The sequence below is a fragment of the Fistularia commersonii genome, chromosome 32 (assembly GCF_037954325.1).
Source record: "Fistularia commersonii isolate RoL2024-O1a breed Wild chromosome 32, RoL_Fcom_v1.0, whole genome shotgun sequence".
Classification (NCBI taxonomy): domain Eukaryota; kingdom Metazoa; phylum Chordata; class Actinopteri; order Syngnathiformes; family Fistulariidae; genus Fistularia; species Fistularia commersonii.
The window spans coordinates 1,796,186-1,814,598 of NC_141315.1; the positions used below are offsets into that span (position 1 = coordinate 1,796,186).

At 41.3% G+C, this 18,413-nt stretch overlaps 1 protein-coding gene across 4 annotated transcripts in view; it reads left to right on the top strand.

Annotated features, from left to right (window-relative positions):
• Positions 1-18,413, top strand: part of pcdh15b (protocadherin-related 15b) — a 180,861-nt gene that overhangs the window by 93,825 nt on the left and 68,623 nt on the right. For all 4 annotated transcript variants that reach the window (XM_086140114.1, XM_086140113.1, XM_086140116.1 and 1 more), the window contains 6 exons: positions 6,186-6,314; positions 14,006-14,125; positions 14,246-14,431; positions 15,158-15,394; positions 16,160-16,276; positions 17,663-17,803. In XM_086140114.1, coding sequence (XP_085996240.1) covers positions 6,186-6,314; positions 14,006-14,125; positions 14,246-14,431; positions 15,158-15,394; positions 16,160-16,276; positions 17,663-17,803 — 930 coding nt within the window. The remainder of the gene's footprint in view (positions 1-6,185; positions 6,315-14,005; positions 14,126-14,245; positions 14,432-15,157; positions 15,395-16,159; positions 16,277-17,662; positions 17,804-18,413) is intronic.

The window sequence follows — 18,413 nt, forward strand, 5'->3', positions numbered from 1 at the left end:
CTGCTCGCAGAATCTGCGAATGAAAGGTCTGGGCCTATAGATAGGAATTTTCATGATGGAGCGTCACACTTTTGAAAGTAATATGACAGTTGCCATATACATTAGCAGATGCAAGAATACTTTCAAGTGTTTCAGGGTGTACAAATGAAATAGCTACTGTGAATAAGGTGAAGTTTGAAGATAGGTATGTGAAGGAGAAGGTTCTGCCAAGCATGGTGAGGCTAATACTGTTGCCACCTGGCCCGATCCAACCACACCCACCAGTGCAGCGTGTCATGTCAAGCAATGCTCTGTGCCTTATCAATAATGATTCTGTGCACAGTTAGCATGCACCACAACCCCTATTTCCATCACGGAGGTGGACATATCCGAATGTAATGTGTTTCCTACTTGAAAAAAGCAGAAGCAGAAGGCCTCCAATTTATATAACTACAGTCATGGCCAAAAGTTTTGAGAATGACACTTTCACAAAGTCTATTCCTTCAAGGTTTTGAGGTGTTTGCCAAATGTTTCTATGGTTGTGTCATTCTCAAAACTTTTGGCCATGACTGTACTTTGGGTAAGGTCAGGTCTGAAGCCAAATAGGCAAGGGAGATGACATGGAATATAGTTCAGAGGTAGATTCTGCTTCTGTTCGTGGAAGTTCAAAGTGTACAAACGCTCTTTACTCCTTGAAGGATATTAATGACCTTCTAGATCAGTTTCCATAAGTCAGTTAAGGTTACTGATCACTCAAGAGGAATATATGAATTCATTAAATCTAGCCATGCCCTGAATAAATGGATAAGAAGAACTATAGCGTATAAAAAGACACATTACAGTTCTAAAGAAGTTAATAAAAGGCAAACTGCGAGAAGGAATATGAAGATGGTCACTTAACGCTCCTGTTTTTCCTCCTCTTGCTTTTTATTTCCCTTTCCTTGTTCATTTTCTTTCGTCTCTCCTCCTTCTCCAGGGACGAAAGTAAAAGCTCATTCATTTCTGACATTTGACGCCAGAAAAACCTAGGTGTGCTCATATGTGACAGACACAATACAGCAGGATGAAGTGGACTGTGGCTTATTGTGGGAGAGAACTAACCTGAGTGCAGTTGTAGCAATCCTCCTCATAGTCTCAGCCAATGTTGTTTTTCTGCCCTCCGCCTAAAATACAAAAGAACGAAAATGGCAAGAAAATATTATATTGGGCCAAGGTTGCAATTATACTCAAGATTATACTGTTTATAGATACTTACAGGATAAAGCACCCATGATTAATACATGGTAGACAAGGAGCTGCAGTGATCTGGTGTCTGACAAGCTTGACAGGTTTTACGTTGGTTCATTTGTTTGTCCCAGGTTGCTAGCAAATTTGCAAAATGTTTTTTTTTTTTGGTATTGGAGTTACCCTTTCCTGCTGTTTTTCACTTTGGTCCAACTTATTCAAGAAAGAGTAAGAAGATATGTTTTGATGAATTTTTAGACTGGTTCTGGTACATTACCAGTATCTTCTTTTTCATCTTTCGGGGTTTTGCTACAGCGAGTCAATTTTCTCCATCTGACCCTACTCGCTGTATCCTCCCTTCTCACAGCAACTATCTTCATATCCTCTCTCACTATGTCCATAAATCTTCTCTTTGGTCTTCCTTGAGACCTCTTGCCCGGCAGCTCCAATTCCAGCATCCGTCTACCAATATATTCTCTATCCCTCCCTTGTATATGACCAACCAACTCAGTCTGGCTTCTCTGACCTTCTCTCCAAAACACCTAACATTTGCTGTTCCTCTGATAGACTCATTCCTGATCCTATCCATCCTGGTCACTCCCAAAGAGAACCTCGACATCTTCATCTCTGCAACCTCTAGTTCTGCCTGCTGTCTTTTCATCATTGTAACAGTTTCTAGGCCATACAGCATCGCTGGTCTCACCACTGTCTTGTACACCTTTCCTGTCATTCTGGCCGATAGTCTTCCATCACATAGTATCCTTGGCACTTTTCTCAACCCATTCCAACCTGCTTGGACCTGTCTCTTCACCTCTTTTCCACACTCTCCGTTGCTCTGGACTGTTGACCCCAAGGACCCGAAATCCTGCAGCATCTTGATCTCCACTCCCTGTAGCCTTACTGTTCCACCCGAGTTTTACTCATTCACACACATATATTCTGTCTTGCTGCGACGAACTTTCATTCCACTCCTTTCCAGAGCGTACCTGCACCTCTCTAGATTTTCCTCTACCTGTTTTCTGCTCTCACACAGATCACAATGTCATCTGCAAACAGATGACTTCCCTAATTTTTCTCCATGTTAGCAAAAGAGTGACTACCTCTCTCCTCTACTGGTGTTTTATTGACCCAGCCACAACCATTTGATCAAAACTAAACTTAGTATTTAAGGGCCCTCCATGGGGGGAAAATGCTGATTTCAATACCTTGGCCTATCACCCACACCCCTATAAATAATACAGAGGGCAAGAACATGTGGAATTGTGTTGATCATTTTTGTGTAATTCATGTTCTTCTGCCTATTTCTTGTTTAATCTCAGTGGTTGAAAATTGGAGTTTTGAAACTCACCATTCCTCCCTCCTTTTTCTCCATGTTAGCAAAAGAGTGACTACCTCTCACCTCCACTGGTGTTTTATTGACCCAGCCACAACCATTTGATCAAAACTAAACGTAGTATTTAAGGGCCCTCCATGGAGGAAAAATGCTGATTTCAATACCTTGGCCTGTCACCAACACCCTTATAAATAACACAGAGGGCAAGAACATGTGGGAGGAAGGAGGAAAGAGGCTTGAATTACCTTAACAATTCCATTGAATATGCATACACTGTTACTTACAAGACATTTTTTTACAGAAACACACCTGCTCATTTTAATCCATGTACTTCTAGACATTTATTCTGTTTGCCTTGACAATTAGTACTCCACATTTTTCAGAGAAGTCAGAGAACTACTGGATTGTTGGGTCTACCCAATTGCCTGGGCAATGTGATTGCCCCAGGACAGGTCCTCTGCCACGGTAACCTCCAAGAATTTAAACCTGTTGACCCTCCCCAACAGTTCGGCGCTGGAGACAGATCTATAGTTTCTGGGTTTGTTTTCGCAGAAGTCCACAATAATTTCTTTGGTCTTTTTGATGTTCAGGACCAGGTTGTTGTTATCACACCATGATGCCAGATGTTCCACCTTGTTCCTATAATCCAATTCATCGCCGTTTGTAATGAGTCAGAGGACAGTGGTGTTATCAGCGAACTTGATGATGGTGTTGGAGGAGGAAAAGGCAGGAATTTCTGTCAGTGTTAGATTTTGAATGAAAGGTGAATGGAGGTGACATATTTGATTTGTGTTAGAGATTTTCAAAAAAGAGAGTAATAGGAAAGATATGACGTAAATTCAAGGTTCACGTCCCCTGCAAACAAGGTACCCCCATTATTAAAAGTCTTGTGAGAGTATCATGATGCAAAGTGTCTCACCTGCTATTTGGCCTATGAATCCATCATACTGCCGCAAATTGAGGATCCTGTATGCTGGTGCAGTAAAGCAGTAATTCTCTAAGGACACTGTATCTTAAAATGGAATTTAAACTTCAGTGCAGGGCATCAGGAAGTCGCTAGAATGTAGTTTAGTGTATCATGACACAGTTTGATCAACTGACAAATAGTTCCAGCATTAAATACATTCCCTCAGGCAGTGTTTCCACTGGGCTGCGGACCTGTGCAGGGCCGTGGAGCATTTGGTATTGGGCCACAAAGAAAGAATCAAGCTGTTTAAAATTATATGTATTTTATTTTCTTTAGAATTGTAGGTATCTTATTTTGAAAAATTGCTACTTCCACAGGCACTTCTTTCCTGCAATTGACTCAGTTGAAGGGTTTTTCCATGCAGTGGTAAGTTTGTAAGTTAATCCGCGCTAAAATTGCCCAGATATATAAACCTCACTGGAGAGCTTATTTGAAAAGGGACAACGAGCCAATGATGAGACACCAAAAGTGTCTCAGAGTCCTACTGAAACAGCAGGTTCATTGCAATGGGTGATTCACATACTTTGCATAATGCTCCCCGACCAGCCAGCTAGTCAAGCCATTAAACCCTCCAAACTACTGTGTCATATAGACCAAGAATCCTCCAGTACTATGCCTTTGTGAGGCAGGATTTTCTGTAGTGACAGCAAAAAAAAAAACAGGTAATGTACAAAAAGAACACTTCTCGTGTTAGTTGCTGGAAAACAAGCTCAGGGCTCCAACTAATGGTTCTGAAGGTTTAATAGTTATCGAAAGGCCTCAATATAAGGTGTAGTGGTTACACTGACATTTGTCTTTGTTTTTTTTTTTTTTAATATATATATTACGCTGTCCCCCTGTATGAAAAAACCTAGTCAGGCATGAAAGTGGTCCACAGCGCAAAAAAGGTTGGGGACCAACCATCAAACTTTTAGGTTAAGGTGGCATTTATGTTGGTGACAGAATTTGCAATATAATGAATATACTATACCGTCCTATTCTATACTACATTACAAATAATTATTGAGCAGCATTTTGTTGTGTTTTTTTTTTGTTTTTTTCATTTGTATACCATTGTGTTATTTTGACCACTGCCGAAACAGAGGAAGCCCCAGAAGATAGAAGAAAGACCAAAAAATACTTGTACTGTTAACTGTGATAAATTAATTGCAGTGCACGTGTGTGACTGGTGGTGTACTAGCCACTAGATCAAGCTGAAGTCAGCAGTAAGGGACTGTAAACAACGTATAGTTCAAGTGCACACGCAGACTATCAAGAAAAGCAATATCAGAGCTCTGGAATGTAGGCCCTTTGATTCAAGAGGAACAGTGCAGATTCCATCCATTCCTTTCAGCTGTTCACTCTTAATGGGGGCCTTGAGGGTTTAGGGTAGTCGTTTTCTATTTATATGCTTTGTAAATATAAAGACTGCATATATCTGACCTCCAGTAGTATTGGGGACATGGGGCATTGCTATGAGCCAACGAGTCTGTTAGTAATGTAATTTAAGAGTTGTATTCAAACTCTTCGTGCAACCCAAGATACATTTCAATTGGGTACTGGATTGTGCCAGAGCCACCCCTTTCAGTGATTCTGTTTTCGGAAAAGGATTTCAAGACACAGTCATGGGGAGGAGCCTGTCAAATATGGGAATCTTAAGATTCTTTTATAAAGGTGATAAAAAAGTGTATATCCTTATAGCCTCCTGATGCAAAATGGAGCTTACTGCATCTGTCTTTCTTTTTGTAGCTGTGTTTGTGTTGTGTTTCAGTGACTGATTACCCAGTCTGTGTTTTCATTGTGTCACAGGTAGCCAAGTGAGCTTCTTTGGCAATTGTGAGCTATTGAACTAAAACTACTTGCATCATCAGGCACTCTGCCAACTTCAACTGACAACCCCTGCCCACACACACACACACGTACGCGGATGCTTTGTTGTTTTCTCTTTTCCTCCCACTGTAATACATGTTTGTTCTCATGTATTTTTTGCTGCATCCCAGTTGTCTTGTGTAAAAAAAATCTAAATGGCTACTAATCACTTTCTCCTCTGTGAAGTCTCATAAAGGTAAAATCAAGACGACCAGTCACCTCCTACCTGATTGTCTTTCTGTTTGCTTCTTGCTCAGGTTCATTTACCTTAGTTCCAGTACAAATATGTACGATATAAAAATGGCTCATTTTCAAAACTGTTTGTATTACTGTAAATACTGTGTTGGTCAAATAACCCTCATTGTTTAACATATCTGTTTCTCGGATAGGGAATGAGTGTATGTGCTTGTGTGTCACCATTATTACTTCATGTTTTTAACCAAGCTGGGGGTATTTTGGCAATGATTTTTGCTGTTATGCAAGCCAATCTATGTAATATTACACACCTTATTTAGCAAATGGACTCAAAGATTTTAGATGTAAGCAGCCAATGCTATTAAAGGAAAGCGTGCAGTTGTATACTGTTTATCTGGTTGTCTGCTATAGGTATTCTCTATTGTGTAGAGAATAGCTGTTCTGAGACATCTGTGGAATGTGAGCTGCTAAGAAATAACACAAATACCGCTTTTCAAACTCCTGAAAATGTATTCCACTGTTTTTTTTTTATATAATTATTAGAATTACAAAATACAGACACTCAGATATTTGTCCTCAAAATATTTAAAGAATTGTGTGTGTTTGTCTGTCTATCTGTCTGTACCTGCACATGCACAGACTTCCACTGCAACTTTGAAAATTGCAGTAACAGATGTTAATGACAACGACCCGCTATTTGATTCTTCCCTGCCTGTGAACCTCACTGTGACTGAGGAGGAGGACCATGCCTATGTAGGGCAGGTGAAGGTAGGAGGATACACAGTCCTACAAACACATTATTGCATGTACATGCAAGCAAGCATGCATAAAACCCATGCAGGTGATATGAGTGTTTATTTTGAGTGCAGCATATCAAGTGAGCCCTATGTCTTAGTCACCTTATCACATAAATGAAAAATTAGACCTGAAAAAGGTTTAAAAATGTATTATGCTATACAAATTTAAGTTATACAAGTTTATTAAGTTATACAAATAATACATCTTTTTTATCTTATCTTTCATTCTCTTTAATTTTTGGTTAGTCAATCAAAGGGCCACATATAGAGACAAACAACCATTCGCTCTCTCATTCACATGTATGAGTAATTTTTCTAATAACCTTCTGTGTGTTTTTGGACTGCGGGAGGAAACCGAACATGTAAACTCCACACTGAAAGGCTCCTTGTGGGAATCAAATCAGTGTCCTTTGTGCCGTGAGGCAGATACACTTTAATTGAAATAAAATACTACTGTGGCTATCACTGAAGGGAAAAGCCAAAAGGAAAAGAAGAACAAGAAGACTTTGCAGTAATTACAATATAATACAAAACTATTTGTGAAAAATCCCACCAACTGACATATGTGGATTGTATTTTCTCCGCTCCCCATTTTTGTGTACATTTTTAACTGAGAGAGAGCCTTCATTTACACTTATTACAAAGATTTGTAGCATAGCTTCTTCAACAGTCCGTGTATTTAGACAGAGCTCATGGTTCAAACCCTAGTGTTAAATCTGAGATAAATTTAAGGTATCTTATAAAGTCTTGTCTTTGTTTTTTAAACAGGTATTACTTTAAAAAGGGTGGCACTGGCCGGTGTCTTCCTGCCTCAGGTGGTGGTGGTGGTGGTGGTGGTGGTGGTGGGGGGGGGGGGGGGGGGGGGGCAGTGTCTCCCTGAGCCGGTCCCAAGCCTGGATAACTGAGGAGGGTTGCGTCAGGAAGGGCACCCAGTGTAAAACTTTTGCCAAAACCAAACGTGCAAATCAATCATATTAACCAGATCAAACTGGATCAGTCACGCCCGAGTTATATTACATTACATTACAGTCATTTGGCAGACGTTTTTATCCAAAGCGACTTACAAAAAGTGCAATTCAGTCACCAAATATCCAAAGTACCAATAGTCGGAAGTCAGGAGTGATGACTAAAATACCCATCTCAAAACCATATACATACATACATTCATTTCTCGTTTTTTTTTTTTTTGTTTTTTTGTGGGGGGGGGGGGGGGGGTAGGCTGATTGCAATTAGTGGGGTAGTGCTTGGTGAAGAGGAATGTTTGAATGTTTTTAGCTTACGGCAGAAGATGGTCAGCAACCCTGCTGTTCTGACCTTTTTCGGGAGTTCGTTCTACTACTGAGGAGCCAAGACCGAGAAGAGCCGAGACTGAGTGATGGGGTGGACAGTCGGCCAGAGGTGGAAGATCGAGGGACATGTGGCTTGACCATATCCTGAAGATAAGACAGGGCTGTCCCATTCACTGACCGGTAGACAAGCACCAGGGTCTTGAAAGTGATGCTGGCGGCTACCGGGAGCCAGTGAAGTGACATAAGAAGGGGAGTTGTGTGAGAGAATTTGGAACAGTTGAACACTGACACTTTCTGAATGAGCCCCAGAGGCCTGATGGTCACCGCTGGGGGACAGGCAAGGAGGGAGTTGCAGTAGTCCAGACAAGAGATGACTAGAGCCTGGATGAGTATCTGCGCCGTACCCTCCGTGAGGAATCTGCAAATCTTCCTGATGTTGTAAAGGAGGAATCTGCAGGAACGTGCGACTGCTTCGACGTTTGCTAAGAATGACAGTTGGTTGTCCAGGACCATACCCAGATTTCTTGCAGGTATGATTGGCCTTACCACAGTGTTGTCAATGGTGCTAGCCAGGTCTCTGAGCTGCTCTTTCTCTCGCGGAAAGGTTGTCTGCACAGTCTTGTCTAGGTTGAGCTTCAGGTGGTTAGTTGCGCCAGGTCTCTGTGCAGACAACCTTTCCGCGAGAGAAAGAGCAGCTCAGTCTTGTCGAGGTTGAGCTTCAGGTGGTTAGTTGCCATCCAATCTGAAATGTCAGACAGGCAAGCTGTAATTGAGGTTTCCACCTGTGTGTCTAACAGAGGGAAGGACAGGATCAGCAGTGTGTCGTCAGCACAGCAGTGGTAAGAGAAGCCATGTGAGCGAATAACAGAACCAAGTGATGTTGTACAGGGAGAAGAGGAGAGAACCTCAGGTAGGATGCCAACAGGGAGAGCGCACATCCTGTGACACCCAGACCTTTGAGACAATTATCTGGTGGTTGACTGTTGAATGTGGCTGACAGGTCAAGAAGTATAAGCACAGACAAGAGGGAGGCTGCTCTTGTTTCCTGCAGTGATTGTGACATTGCAAGGAGGGCCGTTTCTGTCGACCTACTTTGAACCCTGAAGAGGGTCCAGGAGATTGTTTTGCTGAAGGTAGTGAGAGAGTTGGTTAAAGACTGTGCGCTCAAGTGTTTTTGACAGAAAGGGCAGTAGGGAGACGGCCCATCTGACGTCAAAAACTATAGACCCAAGTGCTGCTTTCTTGAGCAGAAGGGTGACCCTCGCAGACTTGAAGGCAGATGGAAAGCAGCCTCTCTGGAGGGACTTGTTGATGAGATGAGATAGGAAGGGGAGGCGGTCTGGTGCTATGGATTGTAAGAGGGGGGAGGGTACCGGGTCGAGGGAGCAGCTGGTCGGCCGGTGATGCCTGTATCAGTTTCAGGACCTCGGGGGGAGAGAGAGGGGTGAAGTGGGGTAGGGTAGGCTGAGGTGGGTTAGAAGGGGAGGGTTAGTGACTGGTGCGGTAGATGGGGAGGGAGAGGAGGGGACGTTGGCTGTGGAGCTGGTTGGATTGTGAGAGAAAGACGATCTAATGTCATTTACTTTCTTTTTGAGGAAGTTTGCGAAATCATTGGGAGGAGGTGGGGGGGTGGAGAAGTGTAGTGAAGGTTTCAAAGAGTTTCTTGGAATTAGATGCAGAGGATTGAATTTTGGAGTGACAGAAGGTGGCTTTAGCCTTTGAGAGAATGGAGGAGAAGGTGGACAGGAGCGATTGGATTGTTTGGAGGTCATCAGGGAGTAGGGACTTCCTCCATCTAGATAGAGGTAGCAAAGGCAAAACAAAGGGCTTACAATGACTTGAATGTTGGTTGGACAGTAAGGAGAAAGAGAATGATCTATACAGAGTAGCGAAACCGAGAAATAATGATGGACAGAATGTACAAGAGGTCCGGCTGATTAAAGATAGGGTGGGAAATGTTTTTACAGATTCTGGAAGAGTAATGGGAAGATATAAAGAGTACCTTGAAGAGCTGATGAATGTGGAAAGAGGTGGAGTAGTAGCGGGGTAGGAGTGGAAAGCCACTTGGTCCTGATGACATACCTGTAGAGCTGTGGAAGTGTCTATGAGAAACAGTAGTAGAGTTTCTGACTTGATTATTCAACAGGATCATAGAGAGTGAGAAGATGCCTGAAGAATCGAGACGAAGTATGATGGTGCCCATTTTGAAGAATGAGGAGGATATGCAGAATTGCAGCAACTATAGAGGGATAAAGTTGATGAGCCATACAATGAAGTTATGGGAAAGAGTGGTGGAAACTAGACTGAGAACAGAAGTCAGCATTTGTGAACAGCAGTATGGCTTCATGCCTAGATAGAGTACTACAAATGCAGTATATACTTGGAGAATGCTAATAGAGAAGTGCAGAGAAGGCCAGTGGGAGCTGCATTTTGTTTTTATAGACCTAGAAAAAGCACACGACAGGGTGCCAAGAGAGGAGCTCTGCTATTGTATGAGGAAATCTGCAGTGGCAGAGAAGTATGTTAGTCTGGTGCAGGACATGTATGCTAGCTGTGAGACAGCAGTGCGGTGTGCTGTAGGTGTAACAGAGAAGTTCAAGGTGGAGGTGGGACTCCGTCAGGGATCAGCTCTGAGCCCCTTCGGAGCGACCCCTGAAGGGAAAAGCCGAGAGGAGGAGAAGGAGAAGGAGAAGGAGAAGGAGAAGGAGAAGGAGAAGGAGAAGGAGAAGGAGAAGGAGAAGAAGAAGATTACTCTAAAAAGTGCACAACCTACAAGTAAAGTAGATACACCTGATTTGTACTTCTGCCACAATACCTAGATCAATCCTAATCCTTATCCCAAAAGAGGGAATTTTGTCTTCAGAATTCAACCCACCTGAATATATTGTTGATCTTCCTCTACTGGCCATATTCCAAGCCGAAGCAGGCGGTTCGAGTCTTCTGGAACCGCCTACAGGATATTTAGCTGGATGTATTGAACACAGTTCTAAAAGAACAAATTCAGAGTAAAATTAAAGAAAGATGGACAAGGGAGGTGGAGAAACATGACATACTTGGGTGCTAAGCACACACTTGCATTATTAATTGTGTACAGATTATTCACTGAGTTTAATATCCTCAGCCAAAATTAACCTGTTGAAAAAACATTCCAAAAGGCAAAGTTCTAACAAATGTAATGAATTATTATAAGTAAGCTCCGTTTATCATTTGACAGTAAGGTACGGCAATCACATAACATAAATTATTTGAAGAATGATGACTCAAGCTGTTCTTCCAGCCCAGTACAATGCCAGAACGATTTTGTGATTTGTGCACCTGCAGCTGGAGAAAGATAATTTAATCAGTAATATAGCCCAATGCAGTTATTGGACGGAACCAAAATTAAACATTGTTGGAGGTAAAGCCTAAGGGATCACAGCATAACAAAAAAATGCAATGACCTCAATGGTGTTACAGGAGGATGGAAAAATCATGATGGCTAGGAAGGCAGGTGAAGGCTGCAGCTCTTCCTTTCTCAGCTCTCTGCAACTCTGAGACAGCCTAAAAATAGCCTGCCTCATATCTCCCAACTTAAAAACCACATCCAGAGGGAACACAATTCAGTGGTCATTAAACAAAAATGGATAAACTTTGAAGCTTGGAATGTGACAGACCTGAGCATGAACCGCCATCGTTGCCAGAGACCTGAGGAGCTGTCGATTGACATAGCTGCTCCCTTTGCAACTCGCAACATCCCATCAACATTGAAGAGCACTGGGGCCTTCTTAAATCTAACATTCTCGACTCCTGCAAAATCATCCTTGTGTATCAGCTTGGAAAACATCAGGACCGGTTTGATGTCAATGACAATGATAGAACAGCTTACCTCCAAAAAATGGAAAGCCTTCCAAGTCTGGGAAATTGGTATCACCTGTGAGGCCAAAAGGGCATCCCACTCAAAGGCCAAGGCTTGCTCCTCCTGCTCCACCATCTCTCCCTCCACCAAAAATCCATCTCCGACATCCAGCTCCAACACTTGCCTCCTCACAGCAGCACGACACTCAGCTGCACACCGGCGAAGCCCCTCCAGCTTGTCCCTGGACTGGCGCTCATCGCCACACTCTCCAATTTGGACTTCTTCCCAATAATTCTGTGTATGTTCTGTTCCCTCTGTTTTGTTTTTTTTTTACTTGTGAAGCGTCTTTGAGTGTCATGAAAAGCGCTATAAAAATCCCATGTATTATTATTATTATTATTATAGATGAAAGAGTTTGAGAACAACTGGTGGATGAAAAAAGCTCTAAAACTCCAGAAATTGGCAGATTCACTCGATGTGACACTAGAGGCTTTTTTGGTGTCACTTAGACTGTCTATGGCCCTAGGTACCATGGCTCAAATCCCCTGCACTCAAAAGATTGACATACTCTATTAAAAGACAATAACTCCTTCAGCGCAGGTCAGAAAGAGTACTTCCAGGAACGAGAACTGTCAATCATGACAGCTCCTCCAAATCAGATATTGCCAGCTATATCCCCCATAGTCACATCAGATAACACATGGGGGAACATCCCATCATAACTGAGTTGTTCTCATCTCATCTCCACTGAGGTTCAAATTGCCTTCAGGAGACTTAGAAACAACGATGCCACCAGGCCTGATGAGATCCTGGCTGAGATCTTAAATGAAGGAGGACCAAAGGTCTGGCCCCACATCCGCCATCTACTTTTCAAGATCTAATAGAAGAGGTCCTGTCAGAGCTCTGGGATGCCCAAATAGTGACCATGACCAAGACAAGGCTGAATATGGAAACTACAGGTGTTTCTCACGCATATCAACAACAGGTGAAGTCCTTGCCCAACAGCCTGTTACCACTATCTGAGGAGGTACTCCCTTAATCACAGTGTGGCTTCCTACAGTGTACCTTCCTACTTACGATCCTCACTGCACACCAACTCCATGAAAAGTCCTGCGAACAGCAACTGCCTCTGTACATGGCCTTCATAGACCTGACAAAAGCCTTTGAGTCTGTGGATCGACCAGCTCTGTGGAGTTTACTATCGAGATACGTCTGCCATGATATATACTGTACATCAGTGTTCTGTGGCTAAGGAATGAAAACATGTTAGCCACAGTTCTCAGCAACAGGTGCTCCGAAATTGAGTTGTTCACTGTGGAAACAGGGGTCAAGGGGTCTTCAATGTTCCTCCCAATCAGACCCTTCCAAGTCACACTTTCATTGTCACAACTGTTATTGCAGTTGGATGAGGGAGTCCTCGGTAGGAGGGCTCTCTAGCAGCCCCTCTGGGTACCCCAAGAAGGGTGGGTAAACTGAACTGTTGTTGGGTGCATCACCACAAATAACAGTCAGAACCTGTTCCCTCACCTGAAGTAGGAGGGACAACCCCTCTCGTCCACTGGGTTGAACCCCAACGTACAGGCGTCAAGTCAGGGGGCAATCAATATGCCCACACCAACCTGGCGGCTCTCACCAGGGGCAATTGTAGAGTGAAAAAATATTTATAGTAGTAGTCTGATTTCTAAGCAGCTAATCTATATTATGTAGGAGTAAGTTGACTTTTATTTTATTTATTTTTTTATGGGTTGTTAACCCTTTCTGATCCATATTGTCGCTTTCATTTAATCTTGTTTATTATTTATTTAAATGAGATAATGTGATAAACACAAAACCTCCATTCATTTATCATAAGGTGAGATTGCATGGTCACCCTGACACTTGGCCCAATATCGAAATTGCATTAGAGAAATGTTAATTTATTGTCTCACAGCTTATCATTGTACAGACTGGGTAACAGCTTGGCTTAGCTCCAGCTCCACCCCAATCCAAAGTGCAGGATGACTAGTAGAGACAATATAATCAGTTATGCTCAAGAATGTTTTGATCCAGCAGGGGTCAAGGCATTAAAAAGTCTATAGACAGACTCACAAAAAAAGTCTGTATTAGTTGATCTGCATGGATTCACCCTCAGCTCTGGCTGCACTACCATTGCACAGACAGACTAATGTTTAAATGAAAATTACAAAAGCATGGCAAAAACACATTTATCTTGGCCTGGACTTGCCCAGTGTTGATGCAAAAATAGTTCTTTATCGTTTACTCTGACAAACACTTATCCTACTACCCCAGTGCAACATATTTTCTATATTCCAGAAGTAGTTTTAAATCTCTTTAAGTCTGAGTGGCTTTAACTTGCTTACATTCAAAGACAAACATACTCTTCATTCTCACTCTTAATTGAGAGGAAACATACTAATTATTCAGACATAAGGGTCATTCTGATGTGTTGAAATGTTTCAATTCAGTCCTGATCTCTGGTGATTTGCTCGGGTTTGTGAGTCATTTCAATTCTTATTTATCTATGTGTTTGACTTCTAGGCAACAGACCCAGATCTTGGTGAAAGCGGCCAGGTTCATTATCGCCTCATCAACAACCAAAAGCTGTTTTCCATAAATGCTACCGGAGCCATCAGAACCTTAGTGCCACTTGACAGAGAGGTCAGAAGAAATGACTCACAGCATGCTGACTTCCATTCATAAAACCACACTAAAATATTATGTGGAGTTTTTCTGTACAAGTAATGCTGTTGTTCATAATTAATGCTTGTCATCCTTAAGGTGAAGGGACACTATTATCTAATTGTTGAAGCCTGGGATGGTGCCAAAGACCCACGGCGATCCCGCCTGACATTATCTGTGACTGTTCTGGATGTCGACGACAACAGCCCAGTATTCGTCCAACAAACATATAATGTCAATGTACCAGAGAATAGCCCCAAAGACACTGTCATATTACACTTGAAGGTTAGTGGGTGGATGAGAATATCTACAGGTAGGGTATGTTTTAAATTGCCACAGTTGATACAGCATTTATATGTATACATACATATATATATATGCATTTTTTGAATATTATTTGAATATTATACTCAGTAAATCACATTAGTCATTTTACATTACACTGGATTGATGAATTTTAGTTACTTCTGCAAGAGTCTCAGGTGGCCATCTTGGAGAACATTCATTTGGTTTTACTGTTATTGCAATACCATTACACACAGTTATACTCTTCTGACAAAAGTCACGTTATTACTTTGACAAAGAAAGAACACCTTTACCAGGATAAGGCAACTCATTGCATCTGTTGTCTTTACGGGCTTTCTTAAAGTTGCCATAAAATTTCTAATATAAAAATAAAATAAAAAACACAAGAAAAAATGTGTGAAAATGTGAAGAAAAGAAAAATCTACATTTACTTTTGCAAGTGTCTAGGCAGTTTTAAAAATCTAGCACTTTAATTTGGTGACTTTGGTACTCTGCCTTGCAATTTAAGATGGGGAAATCAGTATTTCCATTGAGCTATGCAGTAAAATACATTTGCTCCAGAAGGAAATAAAGATGCAGACACCCAGCTGAACTATAAATGTTATTACCGCAAACTAAATGAGAATGATATAGGCTGACTTATGAGCTGATGACATGGTATTTTTTCTTTTTTTCTTCCTAACTGCCTGATTATTTTATCTACAGGCAAAAGATGCTGACTTTGTTTCCAACATCACATATAGAATCAGAGCTGAAGGCTCAGATCAGGAGATCTTGCAGCTATTTCATATTGACCAATACACAGGAGAGCTGTCAGTTCTGAAAGTTCTGGATTATGAGACCCTAAATAAGTCAACAGCCATGTATACATTTATTGTTGAGGCTTCGGACAAAAAGGGTGCAATGCCTCCTGGACTAGCCTCAGTTACTGTAAAAATCATGGTGAGTTTGTGGGTGTGTTTGAGTTCATTTGTTTTGTCTCTCAACATCAATTCAGAGGGGTTAATAACCAGTCCCATTATTGTCTTTTCTAGCTTACGAGAGAGTAATTATGTGTCCTTTAAACTGAAATAGTTTAGGCATGCATAAAGACATTTCAGACATTTGGTTTTTACTTTAAAAAATACATTATCATCATTGGAAGCCTTTGACACAGCAGTTGTTGATGAAATTATTGTTTGCATGTTATTTTAAGCCATATGCATGAAAGGTATTCATTTTTAGGAAGCTCAGGCTGTACAGTTACTAGAACACTTGCACTTCCTCCCATTCTTTGCCACATCGGAGGTTTTAACCCTCTCCAGGCAGATGTTGCAGATTTGCGACAGCTAAATGCTACTTAGGCTCAAATTAAGTTGTGGCGTAATTAGCTGAGAGGGTTAATGCTGTTATTCTTCAATATCTATATTTAACATAAGGCATTATTGTCATTCCAATGATGAGTTTGTCAAATTATAGGTAACACATATGCAGTCGTGAAAAGCATAGTTACCTATAGCTAGTATTTTTTTTGCCTTAATGTAAGGTTGAAGTGAAAATGCATATTTCCTTAGGGGTAGCTAATATAATAAAAAATTACTTTCCTCCTAAAGCACAGCACTATTATTAAAACGTTTACTATTTCAGGCACTAATCATGAACAAACAGTATATTTCGAGGTATATTTACATTGCTGCAGTATCACACACGTGCTGCAATTCTCTACAGGACATGAATGACTTTGCTCCAGTATTCGACCAGTCACTGTACAAAGGTATGGTTGCCCCAAATGCTGTCAAGGGAACCATTGTAACCACAGTGATGGCCAAGGACTCTGACCCAGTTGTGAGTATTTTCACTTGTTGCAATTCAATTCCTGTTTTATTCTGATTATTTGTATTTACCGTCTGTTCCTCACATTGTATACAAAAAGAATGGAGAGTGGTGACAGCTATCTTTATCTGGGAGTAAGATTTTTTCAAAATACATTTTTGCACTCAGCATTTTAGCCACATGGGCTTTTTAATACCTCTTGCTGTATAATGAAGGTTGGGGCTCTTTTCTATATTCCTTTGTCAGTCACAACATAGTTTGCTGGAGTCAACCCCAGGTTTCAATGGGTAAAAAAGGTTCTTAGTGGTAGAATCCAAGATTGGGAAGTCAGAGAACATATGCCGTTGTCAGTGCCGTTCTTACTCCTCAAGATTTCAAAACTTTCCTGTGAAAGATTTGCTGACTCACACATAAAAAGCTAACAGTCAGTCCGATGCTGTGCTCCCAATGCATAATATCTGAAATAAAATGACATTTTGTTTTCAGTAGAATCTTAATCATATTTGTGTAAAGAATTGTTAAGCCTGGCAATCTGTTATTGACGGTTTAATACCCCACATACCTGATTTACCAGCGTTTTAGGTGTGTAAGGTGTGTCACACCCAAACAAATGTGCATGTTGATTTACTGCCATTGTACCTAACACTGTGCCTTTAATCGGATCGGAGGATGTGTTACAACTACACTCCTCAGGCTTACTGGAAAAGTCTACTGAGGGATGTTGGTGAGGAGGTTCCGCTGATTTGTTAAACCTCAAATCCAGGAGGAGCAGTGTGGTTTGTGTCCTGGTCATCAGGAAACAGTGGACCGCTTCTACACCCTCAGCGGGGTCCTTGAGGGTGCATGGGAGCTTGCCCAACAAGTTTACATGTGTTTTGTGGACCTGGAGAATGTCCCATTGGATGCTCCAGGAATATGGGGTACCGCACCCTGTAATACAGGCTGCTTGGTCCTTATTTGATCGATGTCAGAGCATTTTTTGAATTGCCAATTGTAAGTCAGACACATTTCCGGTGAGGGTTGGAGGATTCGAGGGCAGCCCTTTGTACCTAGATATTCTGTCCATGAAAATTATGAACAGAATTAATGACAGCTAGGGCATTGAGGGGATCTGGTGAGTATCTCCTCAACTGTGAGGCAGAAGCACTATCCACAGTGCTACTGTTTCACCCAAATACAAAATAAAATAAAAATACTAAAACAATAAATGCTAACATCGTTGATGTCCACATATTTGTGCCCATACAAATTGTTTTGAGTTATAGCACATTAACTTAGCCTGAATTGTGCTTATAAAACACAGAGGCATATAAAAAGAGCTTTATCCAATAAGACAACATTTTATCTCAGTCAGTCATTGTACTGATGAAGATCACATTGTATATGTTTTCCCTGCAGGGTACCCCAGCAGGTATGGTGCACTATAAAGTGGACAAGGAAGCATATTCATACTCTTCCAGTATATTTGATGTCGAGGAGGAGACAGGAAATGTGATAACCAGAGTAAACCTGAATGAAGAGCCCAACCTCAAGTTCTGTGTAAGTTCACAAACACACAACACTCATACACACCTTGTGGTATTGTATTATTATGTCAACGGTACTCTATATGTAGCATCATGCCTTAATTATATGGATCATTTCCTACAATTTTTGGCATCTGGCTTGTAGTACATTAGAGAAATCATTGCTTGAGATTTGCTGTAGTGTTTTGAAACTGTATTTAGTGGGTGGAATTTTGGGAATAACATCACATTTTTCATTAAAAATGTAATTACTCACATATTTACTTAAAGCGTTTGGATATATATTCATAGTTTTCTTTGTTGAGACACGTTCATATACACAGAGTATGAGGTATACTGCAGCAGGCAATAAGTTTGAATATTTCCTTTTCCAAGCAATTTTACATCAGTGGAACTTGGGACTCTGCTAATTGTTTTGATCAAAGCCCAGTGAACAGGAGCAATGAAGACATGTAGACACAATGTGGACCCAATACAATTTACAATTTAGATTGACTTGATCAATGTCCTCTGTAGATTTCATCCAAGGGACTAATTCTACCTCATATGCTCCCAGTTATTCTAAAATGATTTAGTCCAGTGGTGTTAACAATTTTCAGAGGTATAATTTCTACAAGGACAGA